This window comes from Brassica napus, chromosome C1, assembly GCF_020379485.1.
Source record: "Brassica napus cultivar Da-Ae chromosome C1, Da-Ae, whole genome shotgun sequence".
NCBI classification, from domain to species: domain Eukaryota; kingdom Viridiplantae; phylum Streptophyta; class Magnoliopsida; order Brassicales; family Brassicaceae; genus Brassica; species Brassica napus.
Genome location: NC_063444.1, coordinates 3,101,018 through 3,124,410, shown reverse-complemented (window position 1 = coordinate 3,124,410; position 23,393 = coordinate 3,101,018). Strand labels below are relative to the sequence as shown.

The window sequence follows — 23,393 nt, the reverse complement described above, 5'->3', positions numbered from 1 at the left end:
ACACTTTAATAAACGGTAAAAGGAATACTTACAATTATTTTTGAAATTTTGTTATTTCATGGTTTATGATCATCTATACAAAGAATCCTCAATGGTATGTATTACAATTGTATAAGAAATGAAATACGGCAAAAAAAATCGATGTTTTGAAACCCCAAACACTAGTTCCTCAGTATTTCCTCGGAATATTCCGAGGGAATTCCGAGGAAGATAAGGGTTTCCTCGGAATTCCCTCGGAATATTCCGAGGAAATTCCGACGAAGTAGGGTTTTTAAACTGAAAACAACGTTTTGCGGTTTGAATAACACTTATATAACCCTTATTAAGTGTCTTAGACTGATTATGAAGTCAAAAATTTGTTCCTTACCCTATAATAAACACTTTTTCGATTGTATCAACGAAATTCCCACGACAAAAGAGAAACACTTATACACTTTAATGAACGGTAAAGGGAATACTTACAATTCGTTTTGAAATTTTGTTATTTCATAGTTTATGATCATCTATACAAAGATTTTGTATAAGAAATGATATAGGGCAAAAAAATTTGATGTTTTGAAACCCCAAACATGTGTTCCTCGGAATATTCCAAGGAAATTCCGACGGATATTTAAGTGTCCGTCGGAATTTCCTCGGAATATTTTCATTTAACCGGGCAAACTAGCCGCGAAATATTTCGCGAAATATAACCACGAGCCGCTTCTTCTTCCCCATTTCTCACTTCTTCCTCTCCGGCTCCTCTCCATCCTCTCCGGCGATCTCCCCCTTCTCTCCGACGAAATCTCCGGCCAATCCTCTCTAAACCTACACAAATCATGTAAGGACCCTATCCCACTCTCTTAGGTTCTATTTTTTAGGTTTTTTGTGTAGATTTGATAGATATTTGTTAGGGTGATTGGTTAGGATTGTGATTTGGTTGTATAATAGGTTTAGAATTGTGATTTGGTTGAATAATTTGTTTTGTTGAATTGATTTAGAATTTTTTTATAAATTTTTTATTTTTTTTGTATTTATAAAATCGTTTTTTGTATATAAATTCAATTTTTGTGTATAAATTCGATTTTTGCATTTTACAAAACGATTTTTGTATATAAATTCGATTTTTTGGATTTTACAAAACGTTTTTTGTATATAAATTCGATTTTTGGATTTTACAAAACATTTTTAATATCTATAAAACTTTTTTTTGTGATTAAAAACTATTATTTGGGATTTAAAAAAAATAATATATACATATATATATAATATAAATTTCTATATTTATTAAACATTTTTAATATTATTAAAACTATTTTTTGTAATTATTAAACTATTTTTTGTTTATTAGAACTATTTTTAAATATTTATTTAACATTTTTAATATCTATAAAACTTTTTTGTGATTAAAAACTATTATTTGAGATTTTAAAAAAAAAAAAAATATTTCTATATTTATTAAATATATTTTTTTTAATTTACAGGTCTCATGATGATCAGACCCGGCCTCGACAGCGTCGTGGTCGTGGTGGTACGGGGAGCCAGTCTCGGGACTCCAGCAATTTTCAGGATTCCCCTTCGCCCCACAGCTCCTACCATACATCTCCCTCTGCTGCACCCGCTCCTGCTCCTCTCGCTCCCGCTGCTGCACCCGCTCCTGCTCCTCCGGGTCCTCCGGGAGTGATGAGTGTTGCAGAGTTGGTTCGACAGCCCGGTCGTGACCATCTTCCCTATCTCACTCCGTATTCACATGGACGGGGTCAAACTTGGTAATTAAACATATTTTTTTCATTAAAATTTGATTCATTATTAAGCGTTTGTTCTTTTTATTAGGTTCAACCGATCCGGGAACGGGATCAGCGCATGGATCAACCGTATGATGTACTCGGCCCTCGACAAGGGACATCCGACTTTCACTCACTTCCCTACCGACAAGCAGCATCTGTGGTTTCGTCATTTTGCGGTAAGTATTCTAATTTTTTACTTATATTTTTAATCTTTAATATATATTTTCTACTAATTGTGTTTTTTTTTCAGCAAGAATTCAACTGGAATTCCGATGAGACGCTTTTTATCTATCACCACTTCGTCCATAAAGTTATGGACAACTATGGGAAGCAGATCCACGAGTGGAAGAAGAAGTGGGAAATCAACAAGGTTCGATTTAATTTACTAAACAATTTTTTAATTTATTAAACTATTTTTTAATTTATTAAACTATTTTCTTTTTTTTTTATTAAAAGGTCTCAAAGTCGATAAACAACACGATCTGGACGGGGTTGTGTGCGCATTGGGATAAAGAAGAGACGAAAGAAACTTCTTCCACCAACTCCACCAACCGCAGGAGCGACCGTAAAGGGAAGGGCGTCTTCAAGCATAACTTGGGTGTTCAATCTATTGCTTCTCTGGGGGATCGCATGGTAAGTTCAACCGCTTTTTATTCAATTATTTAAGTTTTGAAATTTTATTTTTTGTCCATTTCTTCTAATTTCTAATGTTTCTTTAATTTATGTTTTTTTCAAGGCGGAAGAAAATGATGGCGAGCCGGTTGATGATCTCGCCCTAATGAAGAGGGCGTATACCAACAAGAAGACCGGCCAGATTGATGACGGTCTTGTGAGGGAAGTGGTCACCCTGGTCCAAACTCAGGTGCAAGACGAAGTGTCTCAGCTTCAAACCGAGGATGACGCTTCGACGGCTTCGACCAACTTGTCCCGGTTTCGAATCAACGAAATCGTTGAATCCGTAAGTTCTTTTTTTTTTTAAGTTTAATTCATTTATTTCTTGATTTAAATTTGGCTATTTTCTATTTCAGTCGATTCCAAAGAAGAAGGGACGTTTGGTCGGTTTGGGTCGTCGCACCCGGTCGGTTCGTCCTTCTTCTGCACCACCGCCCTTTGTTGATCCAGAAGTACTTACGACTCAGTTGAAGGACAAGGATGATCGCATATCTTTGTTGGAGACCAAATGGCGGCTCAATAGGCGGGCTATGAGGCACAGAGGAGGCTGAACCAGCAAATGATGGAGATGATGAAGAGGATGTACCCGAACGAGGTGTTCCCGAACGTGCCAGACCCGTAGTTTTTTTTTTTCTTCAAAAATTCGGAATGTTTTATTTTTATTTGTACAACTTTGAATATTAACTAATATGTTTTCAATTTTAATTTTAATTTGATATTTTCGAATTTAAATTTCAAAAATTTTATTTTTTAAAAATAAAATTAATTTTTTTTTTAATTCCGAGGAAATGAACCCTCGGAATATACCGAGGGACATGTTCCTCGGAATATACCGAGGGACTCGTTCCTCGGAATTTTCCGAGGGCTCCGTTCCTTGGGAATTCCCGATGAAAATTCCGAGGAACATTTCGTCGGAACTTCCGAGGATTGGACCATCGGAAAGTCCATCGAAATATCCCGAGGAAGTTCTCCCTCGGTATATTCCGAGGAGCTTTCCGACAAACTGGTGGTCCTCGGAGTTTCCTCGGAAATTTGTTTCCTCGGAATTCCGTCGGAAAATTCCGAGGGATTTCCGAGGAAAAATGAATTTCCGAGGAGTTATTTCCGAGGACTTGTTTCGTCGGTATGTCGTCGGAATAACGTTATTCCAACGACATACCGATGATTTTTTCCCTCGGTATGTCACTGTTTTCTTGTAGTGCATGAAGCTAAAAAGTATGTCTCCTTTGGCATGGTTGCAAGCTTCCCAGGAATGAAGAAACAGCATCTTCGAAGTGGATTGTCCTGTGACAGCCACTTGACTGAAGAAGAGTGCAGGAGCATTGGCAGTGGTGTCTTAATTACTGTCGAGTAGCCATAGTATTATTAGGAATGGGTCAATGAAATTTTGCGACTGAGAAGGAGATTGATGGGGATATAAATATTCTGATTAGGGAAACACGGAGAGTTGAACGTTTCTAATGAGTGAGTAATGATGGTTACTTGAAGAGCCATCATAATCGTTGGTTAGGAGGGATGCACGAAGCTTCGTCTTGAAGGGTGATTAAGGAGCATTGAAGGTTGGGCTTAGTTTTTTCATTGATGAGGATACTTGCGTTATTCCGGAGGAGGGAGATAGACAATAGATTTCGAGAGCTTGATGTCGGAGGAAGCACCTAGGGTTCGCGAGGAAGAAGCTGCAAGATGACTACTGGACCTCAAGAAAAATAATAAGAATGAGCTTAAACCTTTGCTTGCTGCAAGATGAATGCTGGGCCGTAATGACATGGCAAAATGATTGGTGGAGAATTTTTTTGCCTATGTGGCACCCCTCTTTGGCCTTCAAAATAGCTCCTTTTAACGTGTGCATGGATCAACAAGTATTTTATAAAACATTTAATTAACGAATGTAGCGGAACGGAACGTGGTCGAGCCGTCAACGTAACTGCGGTTACCGGAAATAATTGTCACGTCGATGCCATCACCTAGCTTTACGAGGTTCCATTTCTTCTTCTTGATCTCAACGTTCTCTAAGTATAAACCTTTTTAATGTATATGACGAAACGTGTCCAACTATAATCAGGAGCTTCCCTAACGGCGTCCATTATGGTCGTGAAGTTGCCTGTCCCATCTTGTGCTACACTGACGTCGTAACTCACACCGTTTGTTTCAAGGATTCTACGGTCTTCCGGTCTGAACCAGTCTGGGAATTGGCTTTCCTCATCTTCGTCAATGTTCCCAAGTGTCCGGCCTGGTGGAGCCGTTGGTCCTTTACCAATTGGACGAGGTTTGGTAATGGGCTGAGGTTTCTGGCCGGACTGAATAAGTGGTAACAGGTCCCTAAGCATAGAATATAATTGACCGAGACTGCCTGAAACGAGCCAAAATATCATAATATATAAGTTAATGATACATTTACATTGAATAAACCTAACCGAAGCAAACCTAATTTTGTTGAAAAATACATTGAAGATACTTTCAATTAATTGTTATGTTTGTTTTATCTAAAACCGAGTCAAATTAAACCGAAATGAAGTGTGATTGTAGTTTATATTGTTTCTCAATACCTAAACAGAAAACAAAAATCAAAAAAAAAATCTGAATTGAATGCGCATGCTTAAAAATTTACCATAGCATTATGTTAAATTTACTTTTTAGTGACCCACACATAATACAATTAACATACTTATTAAAAAGGACTAATTACCAGCGACAAGAGGTTTGATGAGACCAGATGTACCGTCGAAGCCGTCCACAAGCACTCAGCCATGTTCTTGTGCTCCGATCCCAGGTTCCCTGTTCCGTTTCCCTTACCTGCTGACCCCACTCAGAAACCATCACATTTCAACACTATCATTTTCATTCATTCACACTTACATTTATTATGCAATAAGTATCTACGATTTTGAATCCATGTTCCCTGTCCCTACGACGCACATGCCATTTACTAATTATTATGTAAAAGTTGCTTTTGTTTCATCAACGAAAATTCATAGCCCTGACGTAACATAATCATCGTCACTTGACATATGTTTATATTTAAAACTAATGTATACTAAAATAACGAGATCGAAAGTTCTGACATTTCTTGACTAACAGATTCAACGAATACTATTTTTTAAGAAATAAACATAAGCTTTGGTTACTACCAGAAATGATTTGGTAGAAATGAGTCTCCTAATTTAAATATATTTTACATTTTGAATTTCTTTTGAACAAAATAATATAGCGTAGTGGATGCATGTAAATATATAGCCGCCCTGCATATATGACTATTGTAAAGCGGACCAAGAATTTTGTTTTCAGACCTCAAAAATATTATTGTGATGCAAAAATCTATTATAGTCGATGGTGCTTTACGCCATGTTATCGGTATCAGCGCCGGCCGGCCCCGGGCCTGGGGTGGGATTAAGGCCGAAGGCCCGAACCCATCCTAGTCTACAAAAAAAAAAAAAAAAAAAAAAAAAAAAAAAAAAAATATACATATATATTTTTTAAAATAATAATAACTAGGTTAAGATCCACGCCTTGCGCGGAATCAACATTATATATATATATTATTTTATGTATTAAATATTTTTACATATTATGAAATAATAAGTATATATTAAATAATTAAAAATCAGTAACTATTAAATATATAATTAAATTGGTGCGAACATATAAATCAATTTTATTAATCTAAAAATTATTTTTTTTAATTGGTGCAAACATATAAATTGGTGCGAACATATAAATCAATTTTATTAATCTAAAAATTATTTTTTTTTAAATTACTGATAACAAAATTTTCATTGTGGGATTAATAATTTTAGTAATTTATAATTTAAAAAAAAATATGTTGTCAATGATCGTTCAAAACTTTTATCAAAAAAATTGTTCAAAGTAAGTTTTGAAACTAAAATATTGTATTTTATATGGTTTATAGTTTAATTTAAAACAATATATATATATATATATATTAATCTTAATAATTAATTAAATTAGACTTTTTACTTATATAATTTTTGTTATCATTTGTATTTTGTCATAACAAAAATTTTAAACCATGGATCATAAAATTTGAATGTGAGACTTTTAACAGTTTTAGTAATTTATAGCCGTTTGTAAAAATTCAAAATATAACATATACATAAAAATCTAAATTTTTATTATATGGTTATTGTGGTTGTTTAATTTATTTAATATCTTAAAATTAAACAAATATGATAGAAGATATACTATTTTTTATCAAATCTTTTTTTATTCAAAATCATTAATTGCCGTATATACTTTAGCCACATTAGGCAATTTCGTAAATTTTATTTAAGGAAATAATAAAGTACATTTATGATGAATTTATTGTTAGTTTAGTAAAAAAACTTATATAATTAGATGAACCAACATATTTCTCTAATGATTATAAGAATCATTTTAGTGATGACATGTGATTACAAAAAGAAGTTGTAATGCTTCTCAAATAATATATAGGGGATAATAGTAAGCTTCTTAACTCAGCCCATTTCAGTTGAATGTTTTGAAAAACGTGATTTACTATATTCCCATTTAACACCATGAACGATAATATAGTCTGGTATCAAATGATCATAACTTATTGGAGTCGTGGAAAATCTAACAAGATAAATAAAGTACGAACTCCAAACCCGTCAAGTTGTACAGGTGTGTTGTTTCACAATTAAAAATTGATGTTTTATTTCCATTTCTTTTCTACACCAACAATCCATTGAGATTTTAAACAAATTGTGCCTTAAAACATCTCCCTTGCTTTACACAGCACTCTGTCGTCTATGGTTCATTGTCATATTCCACACCAAGACGAATTAGCTCACCAAAAGAGCAGCCACACCATCCACACAAACAATTAAATAATATTTCTAAACATTGTAAAATATGGTTTTACCTTAAAACAAAACTGTCAACTTTTAACATAGTCTTTGCACTGATGGTTATGAATTAACATGCCGCCTTGGTAATCTTGCTGTTAAGCAGTATGTTTTTCAAATTCATATAATACCAAACAATTTCGCTCCCAGGTAACATACTTTGACAATATCTGCAAACACTAAAGAAATCATCCCTGAAACTGTGTCAGAGATAGGGAAGATTAAATTATTTTATAGCAAAACCCCGTGTAAAGAAAATAACCTGACAATCCTTATTTCAGGGTGAAAGCAGCAATAGAAATCCAAAGCTAGAGACAATATTCAACATTTTTATCCAAAAAACAAGCCAGAGAGATTACCCAAAAAAAAGAAAGCTAGAGATAAATTTTAAAGTTCACCAACTTAACTTATGAGGTCAACCATGGAGATCACTCTGCAACCATCGTGAAGATGGAGCTACCAATATCTCCGACTGTTGTTTATGAAGAGAAGAGTCGCAAATACTCATGTGAGTTGTCTTCACATGGCCAATAGTCCAGTATTTCCACTTATTTTATGTTTTTAACTTTATAAAACCGCCACTAAGGTTCTACTAAGTTCCTAAGATTTCCATCTTTTCCATTGCTTCTTAAAGTTTCTCCAAATATACCTTCGCTTAGTGCAAAGTTACTTGGTTTACAATATAAAAAGTAAAATTGACAGCTATTTACTACAGAAACAAAATCTACAAATATCAGTATACTAGATGCATATGCACATTAAGATATTGACACTGACTAAACTCATTAGCTACACACAACAGAAAAATAATTATATGAATAGATAATAGACATGAGGATTAGCAAGCACGAAGACGAGAACATAACAGAGGATACGATAACAATGTGAGAAGCAATTAATCACTTTTCATGAAACATGCACACACAAAACACATACCCAAACAAATGAACATAGAAACACAGTAGTGAAAAGGTCAACCATCTTATAAAGTAAAGTAATGTTTCTTTTTTTGTAAACTAAAAGTAAAGTAATGTTTAATATACAAATATGAACTAACCCCAAAATAACCACGCATATGCGTTTCTAAAGCTGAACAAGGAGGATGGTCGTAAACAATAAGAGCAATATATTACACCCAATGCTTTGAAAACCGGACTGAATGTTGAATTGACATTATAATTGGGTCATCAATCGAACCGGTCCAACTGGTTTAACTGGGTTTTCAGTTTTAAATTAATCTTAAATTTAATAACTATATATATATATATATATATAAATATAACTGTAAAATTATTTTGATATAATTTTATTTCATTATTAGAATTCAAAAATGATAAGAAAATTCAAAATAATATATAAATATAATGAAAACTAATTTATTTAGAAAGATATTAGAAAATAATATGATTTTTAATGAAATCTTTTTAAAAATTTGCAGTTTTTTTTTTAAATTTGAATTTGGGAAAACTAGATTTTACTATTGAACCGTGTCACCGATTTTAGCAAATTTGATCGATTTTAACTAGGTTTATGGGTTTGAAAAACGAGTCACGGTCCGACCGGTTCGAACGGTTACCCGTCCGGTTTCCAAAACCTTGATTACAACTAAATATTCAAGACACTTGATCGTTGTAACCAAGCGACTAACTGCATATGTACAATTAACGATGACAACACATTCTATTTCCAATGTCGATGCCCATAAGGCTTATATGTTAATTAATATAGGAAAGAAATGAGAAACTTAACTAAGTTGACATGGGGAAAGTATACTTGATGTTATGAGAAATGAATAGAAATGTCGGTAAAGGTTAATCGTGATACAAGACCAATTAGGTAAACAAATAGAAACTCGAATTATAGTAGAATAATGTCAAAAACAAATTGTAGACTGTCCCCCGCGGGGTGAAACAACCTAGTAAAAATAATCTGATATCGCATGCAAACATTAATAGTGAAAGCGGACAAACTACGTGTTGAATATAATTTTTATAGAAGAAAGTTAGTATAAATACATGATATGGTTCAATTATGGACAAACTTTTCTCTTTTTTTTTTCTCTCTCTCTCTTTATGATATAAAAATTTTAAAATAGAAATGATTTTTGGTCTAAATGTATTATATCTATATATAACAGTAAACCATTTTTTTGTGATCAATGACATCATCATTTTTATAGGAAAATAAAAATTTAATCTAGCGGTCACGTTTGTTTGTTATTTTTGATTTAAGGGATGAAAAGTTCTCATCCTTTGAGTCGCTTACGTCATCAAAAAATTGTCGTGTCATCCATCTTCCCCAATCGTCTCCTCTTCAGAAACAACACAACCCTTTGTATATGCATCTCTCCTGAATGGTTTCATTCCCAATCAACACAACCAATAATCACACCTCTCTGAACAATATATGTATATCTACGGTCCATGTTTTTATATACGATGCACGAATCACGATAGTAACACATCAGCCGACTTTGTAAGAAACATTTCAGAGACGTTCGGAGAAGATGTTCTGTGTAGTGAGGGGACGATAAAAAGTTTATGGGTAGACCGAGTTTACAATATGACGCCAGAGGACCTAGAATTTTTATGCTTCTCTATACCAAAATTTGCTGAAGAAGATGATATCAGTTAAGGTCTAAGGAGTAAGGAAGCAAGGAATATAAATATATAATGTGAATCAACAGGAAATTCGATTGGAAGGTATGGGGATGTCTTTCCATGATCTAAAACTTGACCGTTTCACAAATTACGCGGACTGAGAATACGTTGATCGGAGTTAGACGTGGCGAGTTAGGGGTGATCGGCAATATTTGGCGGTGGTCCAAGTTTGGTCCGCCCTGAGCCGTGTAAATACATAACGCAGCGAGTAACAAGTGATAGTTCGGATCGTTTCCGTTACTGGTTTTATACTTCATCAAATGAAGAAGACGACCACATGCTTTTAAGCACTTATTTGATATTTTTTTTTCACTGGTCCAATTATAAATTACTAGAGTCTTTTTCCGCGCTACGCGCGGATAACATGTTTTGAAAAGTTGTGTCGCTTGATGAGTAATTAGTTTGGAATTATTGTGTTGTTTGTATACTGGCTTGAATAAAGAATCAAAATTGTATTATAAAATAAGTGTATGAGAAAAAAGTTTTTTAGTAACACTTTTATAAATTTAAATCATGAATTTAAAGTATTTTTGAATGTCGGTTTAAGACTACACCGTTTTGAACATGTTTGATAGCGCAATATTGAATTGAGTAAAACAAAATTTGATAATATATAGCATAACATGAACAGATCTGGTCCATGGCACAAGCAGAGTAGGCGATTGCTTAGGGCTCAAAAATTTTGTTGTCTTTTTTTGGTTTAAAATTTTCTTATAAAATATTCAATATTTTTTTACAAAAGAAAAGGAGTATATTTTGTAAATTGTAATGGAGCCTCTACTGGGTATGGGCTGTCCCTGATCATGAACTATTGTAATAAAAATATAATATTAACATATTTTTTTATTTTGTTATATAGCTTTTTTTTTATCATTTGTTCATTTCATTTGGAATGTTTAAAAAAACTTATTTTAGACGTTGTTTCCACAATAAATATATTGTTAATTATATGAAATTATCTATTTAGTTATGTTGAATTAATATGACATATAAATAATATTGTACCTTTATCTAATTTCCTCTAAGTTTAACCATGACTTATTGTTATTATTTTGATCTTTAAACTTTTATTTTTGGCTAGATGACCATTAAACACAAATTATACAAACTTAATCTGTTTCACATTCGTGTCTTTGCAATCGTTCTTGAAGACTTAAACATTGAGACTTGTACCTTCAGCCAATACTGTATTAGTTTTCCAAAATTGAGTTTTAAAAATGTGCAGTTTCTAAAGAGGTATTTCTCATTGTGATAATTGTGAAAGCAGTGTTACTATATTATTTTATAGTTGAAAAGAGACCATATCTCTAAACATATAATTTAGTGCAAAAGGTTATTGAAAATGTTAAAAACTTAAATTTTTTTGGTCTAAATGTTAAAATGTACAAACTTAATTTATATTGCTTAATGTTGTTGATGTGTTGTGATTTTGCATAGTTTTAGCTTTGTTATTTCATATATATTCATGCATTAACCTTACATTTATTTGCATTTAGAGTCTATTGCATGTACATTTGCATCTTGTAGGTGTTGGATGAGTTGTTTGGAGTTTTGGAGGTGATTAGAGCACAAAAGGAGCTTTCGAGGAGTCTTGAACCGAATGTGTGAAAGACGAGCATTGATGAAGGTCTTAAAGATATCTTTTGAAACTTGTCTTTTGGTAAGACATGGTAAATTGAGTTAGCTTTACAATGGAGGTGGTTTGAAGTCGTTTGGAGCTGTATTGAGGAATTTATGATCAAAATACTACACACATATCAGTATGACATTCCTAGCGGCCACCCTACCAGCATCAACAATAGCCTTCGAATTTCTAAGCCTTTAGACACATTTTTATTCACTTAAAACCTATAAAACTCATTAATATTCATTATTCTTCTTATTTTTGGTATTCTAAAGGTGTGTGCAACATGGAGAAAGTGGAGAAAACTTTAATGAGTGAGTTTTATCTCTTTAAAGCTTGCAACATGGGGGATGGGTTGTCTATCATGAGTTTGGTGGTTTTTTTGGCCTAACTTTCTCTACCTTTTCTGAAGAGACAAGACTACTTTGGCCATATGAAGGGGCAAAAGGTGTTCTATAATGGAAGTAAGTGGAGAATAACTTTTATGAGTGTGTTTTATGCTTTATGCTTTCACATGGTGGATGTGTTGTCATCCTCCTTTACTTAGGCTATAAAAGAGACTGCAAGGGGAAGGAGTAAGACACACAATACACATAGTACAATACAACAAAGAGTAGAGAGTGAAAGTTCTATAGTTTCATATTTTGTATTTCATATTTTGTATTTTGAGAGTTTGAGAGAAAACATTTGTTCTTGGAGTGTTCTTGAAGTTTATGTTATAAAGTCTTGTTTTCCTCTAGCCATTCTCTTCATCTAATTTCTGTTTCTTGTTTTCATATATCATATCATCTTGATTATGCTTCTATCCATCATGGGATTAAGTGTAAACAAGATGATTAGTGAGTAATCACCCTTAGGATCAATGGGTTAGATAGATTAATGGGTGACTAGGGAAGAGCTAAGGTGTTCTAATGGTTAAATGCTTAGATTTCTATGCTTACTAAATATTCTTAATGCTAGATTAATTTTGGCCATTTTAATCTAGATTCTAAGTGTTTGTAGGGCATCGAAAGTGTTTGCATAATGCTTGAATGGACCTAGTAAAGCTCTAGCTTAAATAACCAAGGAATTGTTGTTAGGATTGCTAGATGGTTAGTAGACTAGAACTTAATGTATGTTTGAGTGAACAAAACGAACGGAAGTTGATGTTTAGTTCATAATTGCATAAGGGTTTCTACCACGGGAGTGGATTAATCTAAATTGAATGAAATCTAGACCTATAAAAAGTTAAGATTATTTGAAGTTAGACGCCTTGATTTAGAACTATCACCTTGAGATCAATTGCCTAAATACCCATTGGTTCTTCTTTGTAATATTTGAATTAAAACTTAATTTATTTCCCACTGTTACTTGTTACAAACAATCATCATTTGATTGCACTTAGATTGAGATAAATGGCTTGCATTCTTAGTGCTTAGAATCACTAGAGATTGGATTGACATCTTAAGTACTACAACACTTAAGGATTAAACTTATCCTTTATCAAGTTTTGGCGCCGTTGCCATTCTCTAGATTGATTTTGACATTAGGATTTAGTCATTACTTGAGACTAAGTCTTATTTTTCATTTTTAAGTTACTAATTATCTATCTTCATCTCTATTTGGATGACAGGTGCATGAACTTGAGAAGCAAAGGATCAACAAATCTTGCACCAAGAGTGGACAACATCAAAGCCTTAGAAAGAGAGTTGGGAAGACAGAGAAGAGAAAGAGAAAAGCAAGCCCACTTACATAGATTGGGGCTTGAGATGGAGAGAAACCCGAATCAACCGGAAGGTGTCTATGAAGTTGATGATCATAGACAAAATGTCCAAGGAGTTCCTCCTGGAGCTGCTCAAGAGGAACATGGCCAAGGAGCTGCAAACCTTAGGCCTCAAAATCAACAACGCCGGGGAAGATCCATTGGCACTTATGATCAACCTAACATAAATGGGAATAGGTTGGGCATTAGGGCACCGCCAGTTGCCAACAACAATTTCGAGATCAAGTCCAGCCTCATCAACATGATTGAAAACAACAAGTACCATGGACTTGCCTTGGAAGACCCACTAGATCACCTTGACAGATTTGATAAGTACTGTGGCTTGTCAAAAACAAATGGAGTTTCAGAGGATGCTTTCAAGCTCAGATTGTTTCCCTTCTCTTTGGGAGACAAGGCTCACACTTGGGAGAAAAACATCTCAAGTGATACTATCACCACTTGGGATGAATGCAAGAAGGCCTTCCTCAACAAGTTCTTCTCAGCTACAAGGACTGCCAACCTTAGAAATCAGATCTCTGGTTTTCAACAAAGAGGACTTGAAGGATTTTTAGACGCATGGGAGAGATTCAGAAGCTACCTGTCTCAATGTCCCCACCATGGCTTCAACAATGAGAGCTTGCTAAGCACTTTCTACAGAGGAGTCTTGCCTAAATTCAAAAGCCAGCTTGACACTGCAAGCAATGGAAACTTCTTGGGGAGGACTGTGGAAGATGCTTTAGAACTCTTGGAGAACATGGCACAGAGTGACTCTGTCTACAATGATGAATATGATAGAAGAGACAGAGGTGGTGGAGGAGAAGATATGACCACAAAGAGAGAGCTGAAAGCACTTCAAGACAAGATTGACATGCTACTATCAGAAAAGACCAAGAAAGAGGAGTTACATATGGTTGCTGAAGTTGATGGAGTAGAATGCCAAGAAGATATGTACTATGTCAATGCTCAGGGTACATGGTACAAGAAGGAGCCTGACTATCAATACCAGAACAACTACCAACAGAAACCCTTCTACAACAACCAACAGAAGCCATTCAACAACTACCAGCCAAGACCATTCTACAACAATCAGCCTAAGCCATTCTACAACAACAACCAAGGTGGTTACCAACCCAAACAGAACTTCCCTCCTGGATTCTCACCAAAACCAAGTCAACCTGCACAAGACCAAGCTGGATCATCAACACAACCTCCACAAGAGAGTAGTACTGAAGCTATGCTGAAACAATTATTGGAGGGACAAGCAAGAAGTGAGAAACAATTAGGGTATGAGCTGAAAAATCTCCACAACAAGATTGATGGGAATTACCATGATCTAAACAACAAGTTCAAAGCCTTGGAGAACCAGTTTGTCTCTATGACAGCCAGCTCAAGTCGCCAACAAGGTTCCCTACCTGGAAAGCCTGAACAAAACCCAAAGGAGACAATAAAGGCAATCACCCTAAGGAGTGGAAGAGAGTTGCCTCCTAAAGTTCTCATTAAGGATAATGAGAAACAAGGTGGGGAGGTGGTCATCAATGTAGATGATGATGTGGTGATTGTGGATGAGAAGACTAATGAGGAAATCTTGGAGAAGATAGTTGAAGCTAAGGGCAAGAGAAAGATTGGAGAGGAGAAAGTTGAGAACAAAAATGAGGCTGCTACATCAACAAAAGAGAAATTGTTCACTCCTCCTCCCTATGAGCCAAAGCTTCCCTTTCCTGGAAGATTCAAGAAGCAACTCCTAGAGAAGTACAAAGCCTTGTTTGACAAGCAAATGAGTGAAGTTCAGCTCACCATGCCCATAATTGATGCATTTATGCTGGTTCCACAATACAGCAAGTTCTTGAAAGATGCTGTAGAACAAAAGAAGAAAGAGATGGAAGGGATGGTGATTCTTACTCATGAGTGCAGCGCCATTATTCAGAGACTGACTGTCCCAAGGAAGCTAGAAGACCCTGGTAGTTTCACCCTGCCATGCGCCATTGGACCTTTGACATTTGAGAGATGTCTATGTGATTTGGGAGCAAGTGTCAGCCTCATGCCACTATCCATTGCCAAGAAGCTTGGGTTTACACAATATAAAAAGTGCAAGATCTCTTTGGTGCTAGCTGATCGATCTGTCAAGCTCCCCATTGGCATCCTAGAAGATCTTCCTGTCAAGATAGGAAATTGTGAAGTGCCTACTGACTTTGTAGTGCTTGAGATGGATGAAGAGCCTAGAGATCCTTTGATCTTTGGAAGACCTTTCTTGGCAACTGCTGGAGCAATGGTGAATGTGAGAGATGGCACAATTGATCTCCACCTTGAAAAAGATCACACTCTCCATTTTGATATCAAGGAGATGATGAAGAAGCCCACAACTCAAGGAGAAATATTCTACATTGATGAGATGGATGCCTTGGCTGATGATTTCCTTGAGGAGTTAGCTATTGAGGACTCTCTCCAACATGCCCTGACCATTGAAAGAGAGATCCAAATGATTGAAAAAAAGGAGAGTGATGAGCTAGTAAGAAGGCTAGATGTTCACCTTGAGGAGGATGGAAAAGATGACTTCATGGAGTTGCCACAAGTGACTCAACATGCTGCCTCAGCAGACATTCAAGAGAACCTCCATGAAGCTGATTGGAGTGAGCTCAAGGCACCAAAAGTGGAGCTTAAACCTCTTCCCCATGGTGTAAGGTATGCTTTCCTTGGACCTAATGAGACATATCCTGTCATTGTGAGTAGTGAGCTGACTGAGAATGAATTGTCTATGCTTTTAAATGAACTTAAAAAGTATAGAAAAGCACTAGGATACTCACTTGATGACATTAAAGGAATCTCACCATCTTTGTGCATGCATAGGATACATCTAGAGGATGAATCTAAAACTTCAATTGAACACCAAAGAAGATTAAATCCTAATTTGAAAGATGTTGTTAAAAAAGAGATAATCAAATTGTTAGATGCTGGTGTGATCTATCCTATCTCTGATAGCAATTGGGTTTCACCTGTGCATGTAGTTCCTAAAAAGGGTGGCATAACAGTTGTTAAGAACGAAAATGATGAGTTAATACCAACAAGAACAATAACTGGACATAGGATGTGCATTGACTATCGAAAACTGAATGCAGCCTCTAGAAAGGATCATTTCCCTTTACCATTCATTGATCAGATGTTAGAGAGGCTAGCTAACCATCCCTATTATTGTTTCCTTGATGGATACTCTGGATTTTTCCAAATCCCTATACACCCAAATGACCAAGAGAAAACGACATTCACTTGTCCTTATGGTACCTTTGCATATCGAAGGATGCCATTTGGACTGTGCAATGCACCAGCAACATTCCAAAGAGCAATGATGTCGATTTTCTCTGATCTTATTGAGGATGTAATGGAGGTGTTTATGGATGATTTTTCTGTATACGGTTCTTCGTTTGCTACTTGTTTGTCAAATCTTTGCAGGGTATTACAGAGATGTGAGGACACTAACCTGGTGCTCAATTGGGAGAAGTGTCACTTCATGGTCAAGGAAGGGATTGTTCTTGGACACAAAGTTTCTGAGAAAGGAATTGAAGTGGACAAAGCCAAGATAGATGTCATGGTTGGTCTAGCTCCACCAAGAACAGTGAAGGATATAAGAAGCTTCCTTGGCCATGCTGGTTTCTACAGAAGGTTCATCAAAGACTTCTCCAAAATAGCTAGACCATTGACCAAGCTGCTGTGCAAGGAGATCATCTTCAACTTTGATGAAGAATGCCTAGAAGCCTTTAAGAAGCTGAAGGAGGAGCTCACCAGTGCCCCAATAGTTCAACCACCAGATTGGAGTCTACCCTTCGAAATCATGTGCGACGCCAGTGACTATGCTGTGGGGGCAGTCTTGGGGCAAAAGAAGGACAAGAAGACACATGTGATCTACTATGCTAGTAGAACACTTGATGATGCCCAAATGAAGTATGCCACAACTGAGAAGGAGCTGTTGGCAATTGTCTATGCCTTCGAGAAGTTCAGGAGCTACCTGGTAGGGTCTAAGGTCATTGTATACACTGATCATGCTGCACTGCGACATCTACTAGCCAAGAAGGATGCCAAGCCAAGGCTGCTCAGATGGATATTAATACTACAAGAGTTTGATCTCGAAATCAAGGACAAGCCAGGAGTGGAGAATGGTGTAGCTGATCACCTTTCAAGATTAAGAGTGGAGTGTGGGATTCCTATTGATGAGGGACTCCCTGAAGAGCAGATTATGGCTATAGAAGCAATGGTCACAGCTTGTGAGACTGGAAGGAAGATTGAAGAAATGAAGGCAATTGATGAAACAGGCCCATGGTATGCTGATCTAGTGAACTACTTGGCATGTGGAAGGGAACCATTGAATCTGACAGGCTATGCAAGGAAGAAGTTCTTCAAGGATGTGAAGAGATACTACTGGGACGAGCCTTACCTCTACACTCTTTGCAAAGATCAAATCTATAGAAGAGTAGTAGCTCAAGAGGAGGTGGAAGGAATCCTCACACACTGCCATGGATCAGCCTATGGAGGTCACTTTGCCACCTTCAAGACTGTCTCCAAGGTGCTACAAGCAGGATTTTGGTGGCCCCATATGTTCAAAGACACACAAGAGTTTGTGTCAAGGTGTGACCCATGCCAAAGGAGAGGGAACATCACCAAGAGAAATGAGATGCCTCAAAATCCTATCTTGGAAGTGGAAGTGTTTGATGTGTGGGGCATTGACTTCATGGGACCATTCCCATCTTCCTATGGTAATGAATACATTCTTGTTGCTGTGGATTATGTCTCCAAATGGGTGGAAGCTATAGCCAGCCCAACCAATGATGCTAAGGTTGTCCTCAAGATGTTCAAGAGCATTATCTTCCCAAGGTTTGGAGTCCCAAGAGTTGTGATCAGTGATGGAGGCACCCACTTCATCAACAAACTTTTTGAGAACCTTCTTAAGAAGAATGGTGTCAAGCACAAGGTGGCAACTGCTTATCATCCCCAAACAAGTGGCCAAGTTGAGATTTCCAACAGGGAGATAAAGTCCATTTTGGAGAAGACTGTGGGGACAACAAGGAAGGATTGGTCTACAAAGCTTGATGATGCACTTTGGGCCTATAGGACTGCTTTCAAGACACCCTTGGGAACCACTCCCTTCAATCTTGTCTATGGGAAAGCTTGCCATCTGCCAGTGGAGCTTGAGTACAAGGCATTATGGGCTGTTAAGATGCTGAACTTTGACATCAAGAGTGCCAAAGAGAAAAGACTTTTCCAACTCCATGAGCTTGATGAGATTCGACTTGATGCTTTTGAGAACTCAAGGATTTACAAAGAAAAGACCAAGGCATTCCATGACAAGAAGATCCTGAAGAGGGAGTTCAACATTGGAGATCAAGTGTTGCTCTTCAACTCTCGATTGAAGTTGTTCCCTGGAAAACTTAAGTCAAGATGGTCCGGCCCTTTCAAGATCAAAGAAGTGAGGCCATATGGAGCAATTGTGCTTTGGAACAAGACCGGTGGGGACTTTACAGTGAATGGGCAAAGAGTCAAGCTGTACATGGCGGCCACACCTGAGAAGGAAGGAACCTCGGTTCCACTTACCGATCCCAAACCAGCCTAAACCAAAAAGGGGTAGTCAAGCTAGAGACTTAAAACAAGCTCACTTGGGAGGAAGTCCCACATCTATCCCTATATATATTACTGTTTTACTTGTGTGGTTTTTCTTTTGTGTGTTTGATAAGTGTGTTTAAAATTTTCAGGTGATTCTCCACTTAATCAAAGAAGAAAGATGGCCATCCAGCAAAGCTACAAGTGTTAAAATTATTCAACTCCATCTAGCAACTCCAAGCTAAGTGTCTCTACAACCATTGTAAATATATAGTTTTCATGTTTGTTTCTTCTAGACCTATTCTTTCACCTTGCTCTCACACAAGAGACTGTGTGAAGTAAGTGTGGGGGGGGGGAGAGTCTACTTATCTCACATGTTTTCTGTTTTGTTTACTTGTCATAAGCATTGCATATCCATTTGCATAGAAAATCCATAAAAATTTGCAAAATTCCAAAAATTACAAAAAAAAACATTTAGTTATATCATTTGCATCTTTAGGTTTGAGTCTAGATCATATAGAATGCATAGGTAAAATCCCTACAAATGACTCATGCAATGAACTCATTGTTGATACCCTTTTGAATCATAATAAGTAGCTTGAGCTTCTTCTGAATTTCTTGTAGACTTCGAGCCTTGAAAACTCCTCTTAAGACTCATTGAATCTTACTCTTTGAAACCAACTCCGATCTTAGTTGACTTAAATGAACTTAATGCTTCTTGCTTATGGTCTCTTGAGTACTAAATCATGGCTTTACACACACTTGAGCTTGTATAAACCGTTTTACCAATCTTTTTGACAACTCAAGTGGTAGTCCATACCCTAAACCCTTCCCTTCTTTCAAACCATCATTAATTGTTGAGTGAGGTCTTTTTGTGAAAGCTTGTCATGTGCAAAATCTTGAGAGTATTAGGAGCGACATTGATTTGTTCTCATCTCTTGCTAGCATTAGGACCTCTTTTGGGCTAGCATCTAGGATGGTGGTTGGATTGATGTGCTTTAATTCTTTTGATCTTGGGGATTGAATTGGGAAAGATTATGTAAAGGAAATGAATCAAAAAGTGTGTCTAAAACAACTAGGAACAAAAAAAAATAGGAAGATAGCTCAGATTGTGTCAATAAAAACCCAAAAAAAAAGAAAAAAAAAATAAGAGAATGGGGAAAATAATTTTTTGAGCTAAGATACATAGTTGTTAAGACAAAGAAAAGAAAAAAGAAAAGAGTGTTCATTGGGTGAGAGATGAAAATGGGTGTATATTTGGGATTTGAGATGAAGAAAAGAAAGGGTAGAACTTAAAAATTGTCTAGGAAAAGGGTAGAATGATGAGAACCGATTTATGTATGCATTAATTGCTCCTTTTCTTAGATAAATTTTGCATAATGATCAAGCTCCTATTCTTGAGTGTAAGTCACCATAGCAAAATGTATTTGGACCCTTCTCATTCTTCACACTAAGCCATTTTTTCTCACCAAACCAAATGATTTGGACCAATTGACAATTTGCGAGAATTCACTTATGATATTGCTTATTGAATGTGAGAGTTGGTTGATTTGAGGATTCATGATAATGAGTTAAAAGATCAAAGGAATTGATAGGCCTAGAGAAGTTAGAGCTAATAAAGACATCTTGCTCTTGCTATTTGGTATGATTTTGTAAGGATATCACAACGATGGCATTGAAGAGTTTCTTAAGGTCATGAATTTCCATTTGTGTATTGAAACATCACTTCCCATGTTCTTGAAAGTTTACTTGAGGACAAGTAAAGGACTAGTGTGGGGGAGTTGATGTGTTGTGATTTTGCATAGTTTTAGCTTTGTTATTTCATATATATTCATGCATTAACCTTACATTTATTTGCATTTAGAGTCTATTGCATGTACATTTGCATCTTGTAGGTGTTGGATGAATTGTTTGGAGTTTTGGAGGTGATTAGAGCACAAAAGGAGCTTTCGAGGAGTCTTGAACCGAACGTGTGAAAGACAAGCATGGATGAAGGTCTTAAAGATATCTTTTGAAACTTGTCTTTTGGGAAGACATGGTAAATTGAGTTAGCTTTACAATGGAGGTGGTTTCAAGTCGTTTGGAGCTGTATTGAGGGATTTATGATCAAAATACTACACACATATCAGTATGACATTCCTAGCGGCCACCCTACCAGCATCAACAATAGCCTTCGAATTTCTAAGCCTTTAGACACATTTTTATTCACTTAAAACCTATAAAACTCATTAATATTCATTATTCTTCTTATTTTTGGTATTCTAAAGGTGTGTGCAACATGGAGAAAGTGGAGAAAACTTTAATGAGTGAGTTTTATCTCTTTAAAGCTTGCAACATGGGGGATGGGTTGTCTATCATGAGTTTGGTGGCTTTTTTGGCCTAACTTTCTCTACCTTTTCTGAAGAGACAAGACTACTTTGGCCATATGAAGGGGCAAAAGGTGTTCTATAATGGAAGAAAATGGAGAATAACTTTTATGAGTGTGTTTTATGCTTTATGCTTTCACATGGTGGATGTGTTGTCATCCTCCTTTACTTAGGCTATAAAAGAGACTGCAAGGGGAAGGAGGAAGACACACAATACACAGAGTACAATACAACAAAGAGTAGAGAGTGAAAGTTCTATAGTTTCATATTTTGTATTTCATATTTTGTATTTTGAGAGTTTGAGAGAAAACATTTGTTCTTGGAGTGTTCTTGAAGTTTATGTTATAAAGTCTTGTTTTCCTCTAGCCATTCTCTTCATCTAATTTCTGTTTCTTGTTTTCATATATCATATCATCTTGATTATGCTTCTATCCATCATGGGATTAAGTGTAAACAAGATGATTAGTGAGTAATCACCCTTAGGATCAATGGGTTAGATAGATTAATGGGTGACTAGGGAAGAGCTAAGGTGTTCTAATGGTTAAATGCTTAGATTTCTATGCTTACTAAGTATTCTTAATGCTAGATTAATTTTGGCCATTTTAATCTAGATTCTAAGTGTTTGTAGGGCATCGAAAGTGTTTGCATAATGCTTGAATGGACCTAGTAAAGCTCTAGCTTAAATAACCAAGGAATTGTTGTTAGGATTGCTAGATGGTTAGTAGACTAGAACTTAATGTATGTTTGAGTGAACAAAACGAACGGAAGTTGATGTTTAGTTCATAATTGCATAAGGGTTTCTACCACGGGAGTGGATTAATCTAAATTGAATGAAATCTAGACCTATAGAAAGTTAAGATTATTTGAAGTTAGACGCCTTGATTTAGAACTATCACCTTGAGATCAATTGCCTAAATACCCATTGGTTCTTCTTTGTTATATTTGAATTAAAACTTAATTTATTTCCCACTGTTACTTGTTACAAACAATCATCATTTGATTGCACTTAGATTGAGATAAATGGCTTGCATTCTTAGTGCTTAGAATCACTAGAGATTGGATTGACATCTTAAGTACTACAACACTTAAGGATTAAACTTTTCCTTTATCAGTTGTCTCCAGTAATATAAATTTTCAATCAAATTCTCTTTGTAACTAAACAAACCTATTTTGCAGGTATATCATGCAAAAATAAGAAGTGTCATAATCCAAAACAAAAAGAAAGAAAACACAACATTACTAAGGGCATTTCTAACCATCACACCAAAACAATACTTTATATTATTAACTTTTTAATTTTGATAATTTATTACATTAATTATTTGTAATTGCTTAATTATATTTATTTCTTAAAATTTGGCAATTTATTTTCTGTTTAGTTATATTTGTTATTTTATTTTAGTTAATTAATATTTATTTATTTTTAATATTATTCGAAATTAAAATTTTATACATTTTAAAATGAAAAGCATTTTTCTTCTGTTACAATTTAATGTTACTGGTAATACTCATTTAATTATATTATTAATTAAAAATATAAATATAATAATAGTTTAATGATAGTAATGTAAACATACAAATTTTTAAAAATATGGTATAACTATAAGTTAAAAATAATTAATAAATTTAATATATCTATAATCAAATAAAAAATAATAGACTACATTATTTTAATATTTGATGTGATAAATTGTGTTGCACCAAATTTGGTATAATATTGTTCATATTACATCAAATTTAGTGGAATGATGTCTTAGGTATTTTATTAGAGATAATATTACTTCAAATTTGTTGTTTTAGTGTCATGGTTAGAAATGAACTAAATAGGTAAACATAAACAATTGGATATTTTACAGAGTGGGCGTTAAATAAAACCCACCTTTCGAAATAGAAATGGTATATTATATACTCTTTCAATATCATGCAAATTGTTGAAAATGAATTCAAAGTCAGACATAAGCAGTGTTTGACGTGGGGAAGATGATCTATAACATTTCTACGGAAACATTTGTTAAAGCATAGCTACTACATATATATATATATATATATACCGTACTGATTTGAACTGAAACATGCATTTTAGGACACTAACAAAAAACCCAATCCAAAAGTATTTTTATGT

At 35.3% G+C, this 23,393-nt stretch overlaps 1 protein-coding gene and 1 non-coding gene across 2 annotated transcripts; one reads left to right on the top strand and one right to left on the bottom strand.

Moving 5' to 3' along the window:
• Positions 1-11,070: 11,070 nt before the first annotated feature.
• LOC125580567 lies at positions 11,071-21,636 on the top strand. The gene is made up of 2 exons (XM_048745195.1): positions 11,071-21,033; positions 21,173-21,636. The coding sequence occupies exon 1, from the start codon at positions 13,198-13,200 to the stop codon at positions 18,916-18,918; it is 5,721 nt and encodes a 1,906-aa protein (XP_048601152.1). The 5' UTR covers positions 11,071-13,197; the 3' UTR covers positions 18,919-21,033; positions 21,173-21,636.
• LOC125581086 lies at positions 13,840-13,946 on the bottom strand. Its single transcript, XR_007318797.1, has one exon. It is a non-coding gene; the product is annotated as a small nucleolar RNA R71 (small nucleolar RNA).
• Positions 21,637-23,393: the final 1,757 nt, after the last annotated feature.